This window comes from Hyla sarda, chromosome 1 (assembly GCF_029499605.1).
Source record: "Hyla sarda isolate aHylSar1 chromosome 1, aHylSar1.hap1, whole genome shotgun sequence".
NCBI lineage: Eukaryota > Metazoa > Chordata > Amphibia > Anura > Hylidae > Hyla > Hyla sarda.
Genome location: NC_079189.1, coordinates 462,951,104 through 462,970,853, shown reverse-complemented (window position 1 = coordinate 462,970,853; position 19,750 = coordinate 462,951,104). Strand labels below are relative to the sequence as shown.

Genomic DNA, 19,750 nt, shown 5'->3' with positions numbered 1-19,750 from the left:
CCCACCTAGTGCGGCTTCTGGCAGCGCTGGAGGCTCATCCTAAAGCCTCACAACCACGGTGACGTCAGATCGTGACGTCATGCCTCCGCCCCCCAGTGTGACATCACTCCCCTCAATGCAAGTTATGGGAATGGGCGTGACAGACTTGCATTGAGGGGGCGAGGCGTGACGTCACACGGGGGCGGAGTTGTGACGTCAGCGTTTCCGGAAGGCGCAACAGGTGGGTCCTGCAGCTGAGATCCCGGGGGTCCCTAGCGGCGGGACCCCTGCGATCTGACATCTTATCCACTATCCTTTGGCTAGGGGATAAGATGTCTAGGGGCAGAGTACCCCTTTAATATCTGATCACCCATCAAGATCTGGCCAGCTGTCTACCCCTCCGTTTAGCATGTCATCAATTAAATGCTTGTCCTCAGTTAAGTGCTTAGCCAAACCTGTTCCATACTGTGCTGTTTCTTTTATTTCTCTTATTTCTCACATAGCATCTTGCAAAGCCAATGCATCAGAAACTCCTTCTCCCTCCACATGCCATCTATAGTAGCGTACTGTGTAAATCCCCCCACAGCACAGTGGCACATCTGGTCCCACTCCCTGAAATAGGGAAATAACTGTGCACAATGTAGGGGGCAATGTAAAGTGTTAGTCTAATAAAATAATCCCAGTTTAGAATAGTTTAAAACATGTGTTGTGCTTTAAGCTAAGAAAAGAAAATACTATAAAAATAAGAAAATTATCAAAAATAACCTGTTAGATCTCTGCCACTCCAGCTCTTGTACTTATGTGGTCCCTGTCATCTTTGTTTTTCTAAAGCAATGACATGCTAAACATCAATGTGACCACCACAACCAGTCAATGGCTTTAACAGTCTTTCCCTGTACATACTAGCATCACCACTGAAAAAAGTGATTGGCAACAGTGGTCACATGGATGTATGGCATGCAATCACGGTTTTTATTAATAACATTTTATGCTCTTGACTTTAATTCTTGCCTTGAAATCATTGAACTGCAGCAGCTTATCAGCGTATAACACGCAGATAGACTTTAGGCAAAAAATTTTAGCCTATAAAATGCGTTTTATACGCCGATAAATACGGTATTTCTTACTAGCCATGTATTATATTAAAAACAGTCTTAACCTGAAATACTTACCTGTTTTTCATTGGGAAACGTCAAAGCAATGAGTTTAAGATTAGTATCTCTTTGCCTACAACAGAAAAGCTTACATTACATAACATAAAACATATAGTATCAACATAATAGTAGTATAACGAATATGCAGTTATAGTATAATGTATATAACATTCAAAAATACAATACTAGACAAATACCGGGTAACAGAAGATGAAGAATCTCCTTCCGTTGTTAACAGAAAATCTGAAAGATGACAAGAAGGCCAGTCCCATACCAAAACCAATGTGTAAACATCCCAGACACTTAAAATGCCCTAAAAGAGATTTAGAGTAATAAAAGTTATGTATGTCATTGATGGAAAAAAAAAAAATATAGACAAAAACATATTACACTTTAAGGAAGAAGCCCATTTTGACCTTAAAGGAGTACTCCGGTGGTTAATTTCATTGCGGATGTAGCGGCTTTTTGTTATTATGTTGCCTTTTGTAATTGACATGTGTTAGATGTTTGTGCAGCAAGTGTGTTTTTTACTTATCTGTTTGCTGGCCAGGAAGTTCAGTAGTTTTAAGTTGTTTCTGTGACTGTTGTCCCCCGTGTCAGCCATGTTCTGTCAATGCTGTGGACAATGCATAAGGTTTTTTTTTCCCCTATTGCTACCCTCCGTGAGTGAATGGATTTTTCCACACCCTTCTCCTGAATATTTCTAGTGTTTGTTTCGCTGGGACTGGCTTGATTGGTCTAGCATGTCATTCGTTCTGTAATTCCCATCAGCTTGCGGCCCTGATGGCTGTTTTCGGATGTATGCGTGCTTCTCTCTCTGTCCATGTTGACGCGCTGGATGGCCATCACACTGTAGAAGGCGTGTTCCGGTATGGCAGTCTGTTCTTTCATACATACTATCACTTTCCGTGCATTTCACTGTGTTTTGGGCGCATGCGCATGAAGCTAAATGTGCCCTGCTGGGATTTGTAGTTTGCAGCCCAGCAAGAAAAAGGAAATAGAAGCTGCTGTACAAAAACAAACTGGGGGAAAAAAAAACCACAAAGTAGCCAAAACACAAAGGAGAAGGAAACAACACAGAACGGGTAAGTTAGGGAACGCAAAAACACATTGATCACGGGAGTACCCCTTTAACCCCTTAAGGACCCGGGCTTTTTCCGTTTTTTCATTTTCAATTTTTCCTCCTTAACTTTAAAAAATCATAACTCTTAAAAATTTTCACCTAAAATTATATATAATGGCTTAATTTTTGCGTCACTAATTCTACTTTGTAATGACATTAGTCATTTTACCCAAAAATCTACGGTGAAACGGGAAAAAAAAATCAATGTGCGACAAAATTGATGAAAAAACACTATTTTGTAAGTTTTGGGGGCTTCTATTTTTACGCAGTACATTTTTTGTCAAAAATGATACCTTATCTTTATTCTGTAGGTTCATACGGTTAAAATGATACCCTACTTATATAGGTTTGAATTTGTATCACTTCCGAAAAAAATCATGAATACATGCAGGAAAATTTATACGTTTAAAATGGTCATCTTTTGACCCCTATAACTTTTATTTTTCTGTGTTCAGGGCGCTTTGAACTCATTTTTTGCGCCGTCATCTGAAGTTTTTAGCGGTACCATTTTTGTTCTGATCAGACCTTTTGATCACTTTTTATTCACTTTTTTGTGGTATAAAAAGTGATCAAAAATGCGCTATTTTGGACTTTGGAATTTTTTTGCGCGTACGCCATTGAACGAGCGGTTTAAAAAGCGGTATATTTTTATAATTCGGACATTTCCGCACGCGGCGATACCACATATGTTTATTTTTATTATTATTTACATAATGTTTTTTTTATTTTTGGAAATTCCGGGTGATTCAAACTTTTATTAGGGGAAGGGATAATTGAAAGGGTTAATGATTTTTTTACACTTTTTTTATGCAATATTATAGCTCCTATAGGGGGCTATAACATTGCATGTACTGATCTTTTACACTGATTGATCCATTCCTATGGAGATGGATCAATCAGGGTTTTCGGCGATTGAATGCTCAAGCCTGGATCTCAGGCTTGAAGCATTCATTCGGCGATCGGACAGCACAGGAGAAGGTAAGAAGACCTCCTCCTGTGCTACAGCTGTTCGGGATGCCGCGATTATACCGCGGCGATCCCGAACAGCTCCCTGAGCTAGCCGGGCACTTTTACTTTCGTTTTTAGCCGCGCGGCTCAGCTTTGAGCGCGCGGCTAAAGGGTTAATAGCGCGCGGCACAGCGATCAGTGCCGCGCTATTAGAGGCGGGTCCCGGCTTCACTATGACGCCGGGCCCGCCGCGATATGATGCGGGGTCACCGTGTGACCCCGCATTATATCGCAGGACCGGGACTCATGACGTATGCATACGTCATGGGTCCTTAAGAGGTTAAGGACCAGGCCAATTTTCATTTTTGCATTTTTGTTTTTTTCCTCCTGTCCTTTTACACAGTGCACGTTATTGTAAAAATGATACATTATCTTTTTCTCTATCGGCTCCATTGGGGGACAGACCGTGGGTGTATGCTGCTGTCTCTAGGAAGTGATACTATGGTAATAAAAAAAGTCGGCTCCTCCCAGCAGGATATACCCGCCTTCAGGCCCTGAGCTAATCAGTTTAAGCTTAGTGTCTGAAGGAGGTGGACATGGTCTGGAATTCTCCAGACCAGGACTTCTGATTTTTTGTTTTCCTAGTATAGGGACGTGTTAGTTTTTTATTCCTTTTTCTTTTCTTTTTTCAGGTGGGGACGCAGGGACTCCAGTTCCCTGTTTCCCCATTGCGAGTAAGGGGGCACAGACATTGCGTATATGCGCTGTTCACCCCCCACCCCCCCCCCCCCCCCCCCTCACCAACGGTCAGCGCCTGGGTTGGTACCTCATTCATGGGTCTGTGTCCCCCTATTTCCCTGCTCGCCAGGCGTGATGCAGGTAACTAAAGCTGACTGAAGACTTCACTGAAGACTCCATTAGGTAAGTTCTTCTGACTGAGGTAAGTACTTTCCTCCCTTTTCTCCTTAGGTACGGACTTGCAACCTCTGGAGACCCCGTTTTTGGCCCACCTTTCAGGTTATGGGGCTGGCTTATACAGGGGCTGGACTTTTATTCTGGGGAGCAGTGGCATTTCAGGGGGCATGTGGAGCAGTGGCATTTCAGGGGGCATGTCATTTATTGGGCACTTCCCTGTATGTGTGTGTGGGTGTTTCTTGCGACTATGTCCACAGCGCCTTATATGCAGCTGTCAGCCGCGGCGCCGCCGGCTTACTCTCACTTCCCCGGCAGCACCTTATATGCGGCTGACAGCCGCAGCGCTGGTTCCGGCCGGGAGCTCTCAGCGCCGGCTTACTTTCATTTTCTCCGGCAGTCTCTGCCAGTGTACAGGCCGCCCGCTCTATTCCCCGAGCGCATATGCGGCTGACATGTGCGCTCGGGACAAGGAGCGGGCACCATTACAGCTTCTTCTCGGCAGTACACAGGGTGGTCGGAGCTCTTTAGAGGTGCGAAGTAGCCGCCAATCAGCGCCGTGGGCGTGAATTTCAGTTAGGAGGGGCCAATTAGTTAGTGCCTCTGCTTCAGGTACGCCCCTCTTTCCCTATTGGCTGGCACTCTAGCTGCACGGAGCAGAGTTCTCCTCACTGAAGCTGCCTGGGGTCACAGACTAGGGTGAGAAAGTCCTTGTCTTTTTTTTCTCATTATGTCAGTACCCAGAGCTGTTCTTCCCTCTAAACATAATCCTGGCACGTCAGTGACTTATTTTGCCTGTAATAACTGTAATATCAAGATGCCTGGCTCTGCTGAGCCCACTTGCCCTGCCTGCTCCACTGCTCTCCCAGACCCCCTGGTACCCCCTGATGCCCTTTCGGTTCTGGTGGATTCAGCTGCTCCACCAGCCTGGGTTTCTTCCCTGACTCAGTATATGGCTGACTTGACCCAAGTCTCCCATTCGGTTGCTGAGGCCTCTTGGGAAGTGGTGTCCGCCTTGTGGGGGTCTTTCTTGCGCAGGGCCTCTGAGAGGGCCTGCTCCTCGTCTCCACATACTTCACGCTCTCACAAGCGTACTAGGGGTGCCTCGTCCGACTCTTCCATTGAGTCTTCAGATAGGCGTGGGCGCTCCCCCCGTGGGTCCCGCCCCCCGTCATCTGGTCACTAACGTCGCTCCTCCAGAGGACGTTCTCGGAGTCGCCGCTCTCCCACGCCAGAGCAGCGTACCCGGTCAGGGTCACCACCCTCCAGGACTGCCTCCACTCGTTCACATTCTCCTGGTGAACTGGCTGACGAGGTTTCCAAATCGGCATCTGACTCAGAGGACCGCTCGGGTATAGTTGAAACGGTGAACTCATTGGTCGCAGCCATAAGAGACACCTTTCACTTAGAGGACCCAGGATCTTCGGATGTCACTCCAGGAGTATCCTTTCATCGTGCAAAGCCAGCACCTCAAAGGTTCAGCTCTCACGCTGACTTTGACGACATTCTGGAATCTGCATGGAAACATCTAGACAAGAGGTTCCCGGGAATCAAGACGATTCAAAAACGTTCTCCATTTGACAAGTACTTTGTCACCTAGGTGGTTCCCCTCCCTCTGTGGATCCACCAATCTCCCGGATCTCTATGGCGACTACACTGCCACTGGCAGATGCCGCTGCCTTCAAGGATTCCACGGACAAGCAAGTAGAATCCTTAGCGAAGTTTGCCTCTGAAGCAGCTGGCTCTTCTCTTCTTCCCATCTTCGCCTCAACATGGGCAAGGCCCTGTCGGAGTGGTGCCAAGAGCTCCATCAGTCCTGCCTGCCAGTTGTCCTGCCTGTGCTGTGGGTCACCTAGCGGCTCTCCGCCGCTCTATGTGGCTTAAAGCTTGGAATGCGGATGCCACTTCCAAAAGGTCTCTCACTGTGCTTCCTTTTACGGGTGGCCTTCCTTTCGGCAAGCGCCTTGATGAGATTATCTGAGGCGACGGGAGGTAAGAGTTCCTTGTTGCCTCAAAATAAGGCTCGCCCTACTTCCCAAAGGAAGTCCTCTTTGGCTCCAGCAAAGGGTCCGGGCAGGCGCCTTCGCGGGACAAAAAGGCTCCTTCGTTCCGGGCGCACCCATCTTGGAAGTCGGACTCCAACCGGTCCGGCCGTTTTGCACCCAAATCAGGCAACCGCAAACCCACTTCGGAATGAAGTGAGGCCCCCACCCGCGGCTTTTTTTTTTTTCAAGACATCTGGACCTTGGGTCAGGGACGTGGTGTCCAACGGTTACCGAATCGAATTCGCCTCCCTTCCGGGGATCGCTGTTTTCGATCCCGGGCCCCCCGGTCGCCTTCTCTGGTGAAGCAATTTCGAGAGGCGCTCCAATCTCTGCTTCTCCAGAGGGTTATCGTTCCCGTTCCTCCAGGGGAACGGTTCCGGGGTTTCTATTCCAATCAATTTGTGGTTCCAAGAAGGACAGTTCTGTGCAACCAATCCTAGACCTCAAGCGTCTCAACAGTCATCTTCTCTTCCGTCACTTCCGAATAGAATCTCTCCGTTCGGTGGTGGCATCCCTGGAATAAGGGGAGTTTCTTTCTCGGTGGACATCAAGGATGCCTACCTCCATGTGCCAATATTTCCAGGCCACCATCGGTACCTCCGCTTTGCGGTTCCGGAGGGGCATTTTCATTTCGTAGCCCTCCCCTTCGGTCTGGCCTCGGCTCCTCAGGTCTTTACCAAGATCCTTGCGCCAGTGATGGGCCTGTTACGGTCGAGGGGATACCCTATCTGGACGACCTTCTCATCAAGGCTCCAACCAGAGCCCAGACTCTGGAGAATGTGGACGTCACTCTCCACACTCTGGATCTCTTCGGGTGGATGGTCAACCGGGACAAGTCAGTCCTCTGTCCTACCCAGTTTATAACCTTCTTGGGACTTCGCTTTGACACGGCCTCTGCCCGAATTTGCTTCCCACTGGACAAATGTCTGGCGCTTCTGTCGGGGTCCGCTCCCTTCGGACCCAGGTCAGTCCCCATCCGAACTTGTATGGAAGTCCTGGGTCAGATGGTGGCAACTATGGAGGCCGTACCCTTTGTCCAGTTTCATTACCGCCCCCTTCAACTGGCGATTCTCTCTCGATGGGACAGGTCTTCTCTGTCCCTCATTCGTCAGATTGTTCTCCCTCGCAGGGTCCGTCAGTCTCTGCTCTGGTGGCTCCGCCCCCCTTCTCCAAGGGCGGTCATTTCTTCCCCTTCACTGGCAGGTAGTTACAACGGATGCCAGCCTGTCGGGCTGGGGCGGCGTGTTCAGGGATTGGACGGTTCTGGGACTCTGGTCTCCCCGAGAGACCCTTCTTCCGATAAACATGTTGTAAGTACGGGCGATTCTTCTTTGTCTTCTTCATTGGGAGTCCCGGCTTCAGTCCCGTCCTGTCCGCGTCCAGTCGGACAACACCACGGCCGTGGCGTACATAAATTGACAAGGCGGCACTCGCAGCTCGGCAGCCATGGCCGAGGTGACCAAGATTCTCCTCTGGGCGGAAAGCAAGTCCCGGGACCCTCAGGCTCGGGCCGTGGGCGCCCTAGTGATTCCTTGGGCGGGGTTTGCCCTACCCTATCTGTTCCCTCCCTTTCCGCTCCTTCCCAGGGTTCTGAGGAAGCTCAAAACAGAGGGCGTCCCCGCCATTCTGGTAGCTCCAGATTGGCCCCGAAGGTCGTGGTACGCCGACGTAGTAAGGCTCCTGGATGCCGCTCCACTGCGCATTCCGCTCCGTCTGGACCTGCTCTCTCAGGCTCCTCTTTGCCACCCCAATTTACAGTCGCTGCATTTGACTGCGTTTCGGTTGAGTCCGCAGTTTTGAGGGCCCGCGGGTTCTCTTCCCAAGTCATTCACGCCATGCTCAGGGCTCGTCAGCCCTCCTCCGCAAGAATTTACCACCGTACTTGGCAGTCTTATTTTCGTTGGTGTGAAGCTCAGGATTTATCCCCTGTAACCTTCTCGGTTCCCCGTCTTCTCTCCTTTTTGCAGTCTGGTTTGGAACTGGGGTTGTCTCTCAGTTCCCTTAAAGGTCAGTTTTCGGCCCTTGCTATTCTTTTCCAGTGGCCCCTGGCTTCTATTCTCATGTCCGGACCTTCCTTCAAGGAGTGGCACATGCTGTTCCTCCTTATCGGTCACCCTCTCCCCCTTGGGACTTGAATTTGGTTCTGAGTGCCCTCCAGGGTGAACCCTTTGAGCCCCTTAGAGAGGTGTCTCTCTGCCTCCTTTCTTGGAAAGTGGCGTTTCTTGTTGCTATCAGCTCCATCTGGAGGGTGTCTGAATTGGCAGCTCTCTCCTGCCGTTCTCAGTTTCTGGTGATCCACAAAGACAAGGTCGTTTTCCAGCCAGATCCCTCCTTTTTGCCTAAGGTGGTTTCGGCCTTTCATCTCAATGAGGACATTGTCCTCCCGTCTTTCTGTCCTGCTCCTTCTCATCCTAAGGAGCGCTTAATACACAAGTTCGGTCTTATCTCTCCATCACTTCTTCGTTTTGTCAGTGTGATTCCTTTTTCGTCCTTACGGAAGGTCATCGTAAGGGACAACCTGCTTCCAAGGCCACCATTCTGGGTGGATTTGGTCCGCCATTTCGGAAGCCTATCGCTGTAAGGGGAAGATTCCTCCTTTCAGGGTTGTGGTCATTCTACCCGTTCTGTTGGGGCATCCTGGGCTCTCCAGAATAGAGCCTCGACCTCGCAGATTTGAAAGGCGGCTACCTGGTCATCTTTGCACACCTCGAGGTTCTACCGTGTTCATGCCTTCGCATCGGCTGATGCTAGTCTGGGTTGTAAAGTGTTGCAGGCCGCAGTGGTTCGGTCGTCTGCCTGACTGTTTATCGGCCCACCCAAGGGACTGCATTGGTACGTCCCACGGTCTGTGTCCCCCAATGGAGCCAATAGAGAAAAGGAGATTTTTGTTTACTTACCATAAAATCTCTTTCTTGGAGGATCCATTGGGGGACACAGCTCCCGCCCTTTTTGGGGTTTCCTTTGGTTCTCTGTCCGAGGGTGTGTTCAGTTATGTTTTTTTCTTCTGGTTCTCGGACAGTTTTGGGTTTTTTCTTTGACCTGTTGGTCTCCTCCTATTGCTCTGGAACTTAAACTGATTAGCTTAGGGCCTGAAGGCGGGCATATCCTGCTGGGAGGAGCCGACTTTCTTTATTACCATAGTGTCACACCTCCTAGAGACAGCAGCATACAAGCACGGTCTGTGTCCCCCAATGGATCCTCCGAGAAAGAGATTTTACAGTAAGTAAACAAAAATCTCCTTATTCTGTAGGTCAATGCAATATAAATGATATCCAATTTCTATAGTTTTTCAATTATACTACTTTAAGAAAAATGCAAACTGTTTTAACAAAATTCATAAGCATAAAAACTTTTTATTTTTCTGTATACAGGGATGGATAAGGGTTCATTTTTTGCGCTGTGATCTGTAGTTTTCAGTTGTACCATTTTTGCTTTAATGTGACTTTTTGATTGCTTTTTATTTTTTTCTGATATATGATGTGATTAAAAATCTGTATTTTTGTAAAATGGGAAAATAAAGGTAATTGATTTTTTTTTATTAGGGGAGGAGGTTTCATAAAATTTTAGAAACTTAGGGGACTTTCATATGCAATCATTAGATTGCATTTACTGTATAATGCTACGATCAGTAATCCACTGATTACTGACTACATCAGTGAATCAGCGATTGGTGGCATGAGGCAGGTAAAGGGACCCTCCTCCACCTTTCTAGTTCACGGAACCCCCGCAAATTGATCAGTGGGCCCCTCTGAACTGCTGGATATTCTTAGTTTCACTTTAGATGCAGTGATCGGCATTAATCACAGCGTCTAAAGGATTAAGGACTGGCACCGGCGGGATCATTGCTGCCTGTCATTAACAGTGAGTGGCTATTAATAGTAGCCAACACTCACTGGTCTGAAGCCCCTGTGCTCTCTCTTCAAAGCCACTTAAGGACTCCGGGTATACAGGTACGCCCTTCATCCTTTACAGGTAAAATTTTTGTGAAAACAGAAACAATACTTACATCTTCATCCAAAATAAACAGCAGGTTGTCAAGAACTTCAAGCTTTTTTGCACCTTATGAAAAATAAACGAAATATAATTTAGGAAAGTAACAAAACAGTATTTGTATAAACTCTATTACGATATAATAAGGAAAAAGGTACTAGCCAAGTTATTCTGTCCCATTGGACCTGAGAGAAATAATCGACAGAGAATGAAGCAAGTATGCATAGATTTGATGCCTATCAAAAAGCACTTAATATATTTACACTAGTGGTAGGATCAGACCACACAAGACCAAATGAATATCTTTACCTTGAATCATGCTGGAATCCGCAAGATTCTGAACTGCAACCTGTTTTGTTACAGGGTCCATCTTCCATTTTGAGAGAGTATAGTCACCTCTTCCCTAAAGTGGACAAAGTGAAATTATGGTTTTGTAAAGCCAGTGCGAATATGTTATATATATATATATATATATATATATATATATATATATATGTTATTATTGACATAGTTGTACTTTTTTTATGCGCAGATATTGCTTTTTAACTTCGCCCACATTTTTTTTTAAATTGTACATTTTTATTAAGGTTTTACAAAAATAAAAGAACAACATAATCCAACAGCTGACAAGGGAGTAAGGACCCCCCAATTTCAGTAAATAGCAAATGGTCATCCAAAAGCAAAATATGACAATTAAACAAGTCTCATTCATGCAAATATAGCCAAGGACAGGAAGAGTAGTTCCAATCTAAAGCACATCTGGATAAGGGACGGGGGAAGGATAGAAGGAGCGGGAAGAGGGGCATAAGAGGACGGACCAATGACATTAAAAGGGAGAAAAAAAGAGAAGCGACACTAGAAAAAAGAGGTAGAGAAAAATAGAGAAGAGAGGAGGTCCGGATGTGGAGAAAGAGAGAAAAGAGAGCTCATGGGGCTGATTATCTGTAAATCTATCCCACGGGTCCCATATAGACAAAAATATTGGAATGGCGTTATTCAAAGAGGCAGTTAGAGACTCAAGGGAGCGAATCTCACGTATTCTAAATAGGAGCTCGTCCTCTGACGGGGGTGAGGTCTGTTTCCAATGCTTGGCGATGAGGGTTTTAGCCGCAAGGACAATGTGCAAAAAGAGCTTTAACTTTTTTTTGGTCAAACCCCTAGTAGAAAGGGGAACCACAACTCCCAGTACTGTATAGATCAACTTCTGCACCCGAGTCCAATAAGTAACAAGTGGAGAAGACCAAAAGATGTGGAAAACAGTACCCAAACCCACACCGCAGCACCAGCATTGGGGAGGGATAGCAGGATTCAGCCTATTAAGTAGAGTCTGAGTATGATACAATGCCATAAGCAACTTAGCTCAAATTTATAAATGTTTGAAGGGGTGCTCTGGAGGGAAAAAAAATGTTTTCAAATCAACTGGTGCCAGAAAGTGATACAGATTTGTAAATTACTTCTACATAAAAATATTGAGGGAGATTTATCAAATCCTGTCCAGAGGAAAAGTTGCTGAGTTGCCCATAACAACAAATCAGATGGCTTCTTTCATTTTTTGAATAAGGCAATCTGATTGGCAATTCAGTAACTTTTCCTCTGGACAGGTCTTGATAAATCTCTCCATTGAGTCTTCCAGTACTTATCAGCTGCTGTATGCTCCAGAGGAAGTTTTTTTTTTTTTTTTTTATTTATTTATTTATTTATTTATTTCAATTTTTAAATACATATTCTTGAATAGTGAAAAATAATAACAGAACTCATGGGAAAACCCCCCAACAAATGTCCACACAGATCATACACATGGAGACAGTAGTGCATATCATTATATACCACATGTACGTAGACACAGGGGAGGTTTCTCACTCATGATGAAGGGTCGGGTATGGACTGATTATCCATGTCTAACTCTAGACTAACAACATGTTTGGGGAGTACTAGGGGGTGGAAATGGGCCAAAAAAAAAAAGCATCTCTAAATGCTCTAACTGTAGTTGTGGACGAGCGCCATAAATTAGGCCTCTGGGCTCCTGAGATCAGAGGATCCCAATAAGGGGTTAGTCTGAGATCAGAGTCCCAGGCTGGAGAAATTGGATGGTGAGGGCATGCCGCAGTTGTAAATATTAATAGAAGGAGGATCTAGATAAGTTATAATTTAACTGTAGTTGAAAATATGTCTTAATGACATTGTTGTAATAAACTCCCTGCAAAGTAGTAACACCATGATCAGACATGACATCAGTATAAGTATACATTTAGCTGCCTTCCACACTTGCAGAGCCAGGCGATAAAGTGGTAAGTAAGGAGGTGACCACTAGTGGAAGGGGTTTCTATCTAACCATGCTCTAAGATTGATTCAGAGGAAGTTATGTAGTTCTTTCCAGTCTGACCACAGTGCTTTCTACTGCCACCTCTGTCTGTGTGAGGAACTGTCCTGGGCAGGAGAGGTTAACTATGGGGATTTGCTCATGCTTTGGACAGTTCCTGAAACAGAGCATAATGTTTCAATGCCTTATTTTTCATATATTATGTATGCCTAAACTTACCCCTATAACAAGATGAATGTCACTTTTCAGATCCCCTATTAACAAGCTTAGACAACCATCTGTGTGATACTCTTCTGTTGAAATAAAGCAGGTCTTGATTTTCCCTTCAAGCTGTTCAACAAAAACAAAACGCTTACTCAATAATAGGTACTAGGTGAAACAAAAAGCTTGTAAGGGGGGGGGGGGGGGGGTATAGTAACCTCTTTTGCAGCATTGATGTCCATAGTCTGGATAGCTGTGAAGCAAATTCAGCAAAGTCAGTTTTTTTGTTATACAGAAAGATAAGGCAATGCACTACAAGTCAAAACATCATACATACCATCATTAATCCTTGCAATATGAAAGTACATAATACAGTAGAGTCCTCCATTTGTCAAAAGAAACATATGGTAAACACCTAAGGAAGACAGCACATAAACCAATAAATGGTAGGTAAATAGGGAACTACTATGCCAAAAAAATCGCAAGCACAGATCAGCAGCTGAGGCCGACTGGAGAAACAGACACTCCCCAGCAAAGGACGTCTTTTGCAATGAACTTTGATTGGCAATATTTTTGCTGCCCTTCCTGCTGTTCCACTGCATCAAATCCCGAGCAGGCGCATTGTGAAAGATGATCAAGCCATGCACAGTAATGTCTGGTTTTCCCGGCAGCCTCAACAGCCTATCTGCACTTGCACTTTTTTTTGACAAGGCAGATCTAATTTGTATATAAAATAAAACTACAATATCTTGGCTATGAAGGAGTCTATCTTTGTAACAAAAGTATCAACAAATTCGGGGAAAGAAGTCGTATTGAACAAAGCCATTTGTTTACACTAAAAAAGCCTGATGACAGGTCCACTTTAAATGGATATAGATTGAGTAGAGAAATTGCTTAGGTTACAATGTACCACATGAAAAATGCAGTCTTTTCTGCAGACGGTACATTACAGATTAAGTGGGTAAGTAAATAAGAAGATTCAAGAATAATAATTTAAGAATAATAGAGTTGACTTTCTATCAAGGAGGAACAAGTCTAGAATCAATAAAGCATGTATACAGTGGTCCCTCAAGTTACAAGATCAGTTGGTTCCAGGACGACTATTGTATGTTGAAACCATTGTATGTTGAGACCATAAATATATGGAAACCTGGTAATTGATTCTGAAGCCACCAAAATGTCATCCAAAAATAGAAAAAAGTGAGGATAAAAAAAAATAAAAAATAAAAAGTAGATAACTTATATAGATAAAGCAAGTCCTTATATATAAAAAGAAAAATCAACTGGGAGCTGTAAATCACTGTCTATGTAGAGGACAGGAGCTTCTTCAGGGTCTTGTACAGCACACGTAATGTCCTAAAAAAGTAAAATGGAGCTGCCCTCATCTGGAGCAGCTATCCCTGGCACAGGTAAGGAGTGGTACAGAACATGCAATACCTCCCTATACTGTAGGAGGGCGCTACTAGACAGCCAGTCAGTGCATGCACTTCAGTAATACAGGGGTTTTACCAGTGAATGCCCATTCTAATTGGTCAGGTCTTCCAGCCATTGACATGTTTTACAGGTCTGGACTGTCTGTAGCATTGTTTGTGGAGCCTGGTTTCTAGTTATAATAGTCCAGAAAAGACCATTGTATGTTGAAACTATTGTATGTTGAGGCCATTGTAAGTTGAGGGATCACTGTATTTATTACCGAGTCAGCTCAGGAGAGACGTATACACACAGCTAGTAGCCATGACTGAGGGACACTGCCTTTTAGAAATTATTATGTTTTTCTTTATACTCATCTATGAACAATAGAATGCTATATGCATGCAAGGATAATTTATCTATTTGTAACCTTCAGAATGTTACAACATAGAGGGACATTTATCAATGTTTGCTTATGTATTCTTTTTTTTAGTAGTTTTTTCCTTACTTTTTTTTGGCTTATGTGTGACGTATTTATCAACTGCTTTCAGCCTGTTGATAATTTTCTTTCACGTAAGCAATTTTTCCTTTTTTACTTTGGTAGTAGCTTTTTCTGCTCCATGTTTGAGCTGGAGTAAATTTAGTCAATTTTTAACGCTGTTGCGACTTTTTTTTGCGCAGTTGCGACTTTCGCAGTTAATAAATACCTGACTACCCGTAGTCCATTTTAAAATTATTACTACATAGTAAATTTTTGGAAAACTTGCTTTTCTCGCTTTCCAGTCAAAATGTCGCACAAAAAATCGCGTAGTCGCAGTTGCGACAATTTTGCGACAATTATAGCAAAGAAAACCTGACTAAACCCGTTGATAAATGTCCATAATAGACCGTATTCCCATGATCTGCTTTAGTCACAGACTAATCATTTGGCAGTGTATTTATAGTGAGCAAGAATCCATACATAATGCTAAACAGTCCAAGCTGTGTGTCAGGATCTGCATTTATATATAAACACTGATATTCTTTCCATTGCTGACTGCCATACCCATACAAAAGGTCAAGTTTGGGAATAAAGATACACCAGTGTAGAGTAGATTTATACTGTATTTTGTGGAACAAAAGGGTAAATATAAATGGAATATAAAACTGTAAATACAGTTTACTGCCCATCTATAGCAAATGTTTTTATTGTTCACAAGTTTCTCTTCACAAAATTCTACATGCCCCTAAATAACAAAGAAAAAAAATAATATATATATAGATATATATATACAAACCATCATCTGAAGCATCCTTTTCTAGAAGAAGTCTTTTAAAAGTTTGCTCATTGCTTTTCTCAACATTCTGTGCCAATGTCTAAGAAAACACAGGAAAAACTAATCACAATCTATCACATTAGACAGGATAAACAAAACAGTCTTTTCCGATACCTTTACTGAGAAGATTAAATAAGACTGATCACTATCAGAAATCCATTAGAATACTTCTAGTAAGTAGTATAGTAAAATAACTGCTATGACAACAGTTTTTATATAAAGATTACAATCTACGGCACTGTACTTATACACACACCTCAGTTTTTGCAGATCTTATTTACACAACATAATTTAATGAATCCAAGGGATATTTTGGTTTCCAAAACTTGACTCCTATTTAAAGTAAGCCGAGGAGAAGCCCTGAGGGAGGACCAGTGTGACGAAAACGAAGGCAACTATAAATGTTTAGGAAGTAGGCAATGTTGTAATAAAGATCCTCATTAAGATATTTCTAGTTGGCAAAATGGTTGCCATGAAAATTTATTTCTAGTACTTAAAGGAGAACTCTGGTACTTAATGTATCCCTTATCCAGAAGATGGGGGAGGGTCGGCCTGAGACGCCCTGCCCATTGCCCAACTCTCCTCATGCACACAGAACTGTGCCGGCCACGACACAAAGTGGTGGGCAACACGCTCCCTCCATGCATCTCTATGGAGGGACAAATGTACCGATACTTTTACTTTTCATTCTGATTTCAAGATTGTTTTTCGTGACATTCTACTTTATGTTAGTGGTAAAATTTTGCCGATACTTGGTGAAAATTCCCAAATTTGATGAAAAAAATTGTAAATTTTGCATTTTTTTTTTTACTTTGAAGCTCTCTATTTGTAAGGAAAATTGATATTCCAAATAAATTATATATTGATTAACATATACATTAGGTCTACTTTATATTTTCATCATAAAGTTGACATGTTTTTACTTTTGGAAGACACCAGAGGGCTTCAAAGTTCAGCAGAAATTTTCAAATTTTTCACAAAATTTTTCAAAATCGAAATTTTTCAGGGACCAGTTCAGTTTTTAAGTGGATTTGAAGGGCTTTCATATTAGAAATACCCCACAAATGACCCTATTATAAAAAAAACTTGACCCTTCAAAGTAACATTCAAAAGGTTTGTTAACCCTTTAAGGTGTTTCACAGGAACAGCAGCAAATTGAAGGAGAGAATTCAAAATCTTCATTTTTTACACTGGCATGTTCTTGTAGACCCAGTTTTTGAATTTTTACAAGGGGTAAAAGGAGAGAAAATCTTACTAAAATGTGTAACCCAATTTCTCTCGAGTAAGCAAATACCTCATTTGTGTATGTCAAGTGCTCTGTGGGTGCATTGGGGGCTCAGAAGGGAAGGAGCGACAGTGGGATTTTGGAGAGTGAGTTTTTCTGAAATGCTTTTGGGGGGCATGTCACATTTAACCCCTTAAGGACGCACGGTTTTTCAGTTTTTTGCATTTTCGTTTTTTTCCTCCTTACCTTTTAAAAATCATAACCCTTTCAATTTTCAACCTAAAAATTGCAGTGACATTAGTCATTTTACCCAAAAATCCCCGGCAGAACGGAAAAAAAATCATTGTGCGACAAAATAGAAGAAAAAACACAATTTTGTAATTTTTGGGGGCATCCTTTTCTACGAAGTGCATATTCCAGTAAAAATTACACCTAATTATTCTGTAGGCCCATACGGTTAAAATGGTACCCTACTTATACAGGTTTCATTTTGTCGTACTTCTGGAAAAAATCATAACTACATGCAGGACCCCCTCGATATGACGCGGGGTCACCGCGTGACTCCGCGGCATATGGCGGGAGCCGGCGCAGGACGTAAATATACGTTCTTCTTCGTTAAGAAGCCCCTATAGTGCCAGAACAGCAAAAACATGGCATTCTATTTTGGAAATTACACCACTCAATGCACGCAACAAGGGGTCCAGTGAGCCTTAACACCCCACAGGTGTTTGACGACTTTGCGTTAAAGTTGGATGTGTAAATGATTTTTATTTTATTTTCACTAAAATGCTGGTTTTCCCCCAAATGTTACATTTTTACAAGGGGTAATAGGAGAAAATGCCCCCCAAAATTTGTAACCCCTTCTCTTCTGAGTATGGAAATAACCCATGTGTGGACGTCAAGTGCTCTGCTGGCACACTACAATGCTCAGAAGAAAAGGAGTCACATTTGGCTTTTAGAAAGAATATTTTGCTGAAATTGTTTTTGGGGGGCATGTCGCATTTAGGAAGCCCCTATGATGCCAGAACAGCAAAAAAAAAAAACAAAAAAAAAAAAACACTGCATACTATATTGGAAACTACACCCCTCAAGAAACGTAACAAGGGGTACAGTGAGCCTTAACACCTCACAGGTGTTTGACAACTTATTATCAAACTTGGAGGTGTAAATGAAAAAAAAAAAATTTCCCACTAAAATGCAGTTTTTTCCCCAAATTTTACATTTTGTAATAGGAGAAAATGACCCCCAAAATTTGTAGGGAAATACCCCCATGTGTGGACGTCAAGTGCTCTGCTGCCGCACTACAATGCTCAGAAGAGAAGGAGCGCCATTGAGCTTTTGGAGAGAGAATTTGTTTGGAATGGAAATCAGGGGCCATGTGCGTTTACAAAGCCCCCTGTGGTGCCAGAACTGTGGACCCCCCACATGTGAACCCATTTTGGAAACTACACCCCTCACAGAATGTAATAAGGGGTGCATTGAGTATTTACACCCCACTGGCGTTTGACAGATCTTTGGAACAGTGGGCTGTGCAAATGAAAAATTTAATTTTTCATTTTCACGGACCACTGTTCCAAAAATGTGTCAGACACCTGTGGGCGTAAATTCTCATCTGTACCCCTTATTACATTACATGAGGGGTGTAGTTTCCAAAATTGGGTTAAGTGGGGGGTTCCACTGTTCTGGCACTATTGGGACATTGCTATTTCACCGCAATGGTCCCGATCAGCCCGACTGAGCTGCCAGGAATCTTTCACTTTCATTTTAGATGCGGCGATCAACTTTGAATGCTGCATCTAAAGAGTCGATCGGTGCCGCACACTATTAGCCCAGGGTCCCGGGTTTCATTAGCGTGACCCTGCGATATATACTGGGACCGGGCGCAGGGTGTACAGGTACGCCCAGCATCCTTAAGAGGCTAATCATCATACAAGAAACAAAGATTGCAATAATATAAAATAAAAAACTGTAAAAAAGTCGCCTTTTTTTATATAAGTAATATTCTTAAATATTTTATAATAAATATGTAATATTAGCCTATTAATTATAGTATAATTTTAACTAATAATTTTTCTAATACTACTGACCTCAAGGGGGAATTGCACCTACAACCTCATCATCAGGTAATAGTGAAATGGTACACTTTACCAGTGACACCAATGGCATTTTTCTTTTCTCGGTTGCTTCATTGGGGATATGTTGCTGCCACTACAAGGCTGCCACTACAAGGCTGCCACTAGGAAGAAAAAAAGTCGGCTCCTCCCAGAAGGATATACCCGCCCACTGGCACAGAACTAATCAGTTTTAGCTTAGTGTCAGTAGGAGGCAGACACAGGTCTGGAGCTCTTCGGACCTGGTCTTTTTCTTTTATTATTTTCTAGCTAGGGATGTCTAGCTAGTATTTATTTTTTCTCTTATTTTTCTAGGTTCTCCCACATGTAACGAAGGAGCATGGGGCATAGAGTATAGGCCTTTAACCCCTTCTCGCCATCGTCCAGCGCCAAGTGGTGTACCTTGGGTTCAGGTCCCCCTCTTGCCCCTGCTCGTCTGGCTTTAGCAGCCTGTAATGATGCAGAGTGGCTTTAAGCTGGCTTAAGACAACTGCAGGTAAGTATGGTGTCTCCTGGGGTATGCCAGTGTCCTGTCTACTTTCTCCACCATTGGTCACCCAAGCCATGTCTGCAGCACCATGGCTAGAGTCCCGGTACCCCAATACTTGTGCGAGATACCGAAGGGGTGACCCTGTATGTATATGCAATGGACCCTATACGGCATCAAAGATTGTTGATGCCATGTTGTCTCTATCCCCCTAGGGAGTACAAGGAAACCAGTCAGCATTGTCTGCTTTCCTTTCTCACCGGTCCTCCACCCAGTGTCTGCCACATCCGCGGCTGGAGTTCCGTTATCCCACTGCTTGTGTGCGGTAACCAAAGGGGTTGCCCGCTGCAGCTGCAGTTCCGGCATCGCGGTAACAGAAAGACTTTACTGAAGGAGTGACCCTGTGGTGCAGTGGGCCCTCTCTAGCATCCACGGAGGGAGTGACTTCTGCCACACCCGTAGCTGTAGTTTCGGGACACCACTTCCAGTTGGTGATAACCGGGGTAAGTGTCCCTGCTTCCGCAAGAGG

The 19,750-nt window shown here is 43.8% G+C and overlaps 1 protein-coding gene across 1 annotated transcript in view; it reads right to left on the bottom strand.

Annotated features, from left to right (window-relative positions):
* The window catches only part of KNTC1 (kinetochore associated 1), a 242,213-nt gene that overhangs the window by 173,428 nt on the left and 49,035 nt on the right, over window positions 1-19,750 (bottom strand). The window contains exons 5-12 of the mRNA XM_056535369.1: window positions 15,360-15,438; window positions 13,010-13,087; window positions 12,891-12,925; window positions 12,691-12,801; window positions 10,461-10,554; window positions 10,168-10,220; window positions 1,331-1,446; window positions 1,152-1,206 (exon numbers count right to left, since the gene is read on the bottom strand). Of these exons, the coding sequence (XP_056391344.1) occupies window positions 1,152-1,206; window positions 1,331-1,446; window positions 10,168-10,220; window positions 10,461-10,554; window positions 12,691-12,801; window positions 12,891-12,925; window positions 13,010-13,087; window positions 15,360-15,438 (621 nt within the window). The remainder of the gene's footprint in view (window positions 1-1,151; window positions 1,207-1,330; window positions 1,447-10,167; window positions 10,221-10,460; window positions 10,555-12,690; window positions 12,802-12,890; window positions 12,926-13,009; window positions 13,088-15,359; window positions 15,439-19,750) is intronic.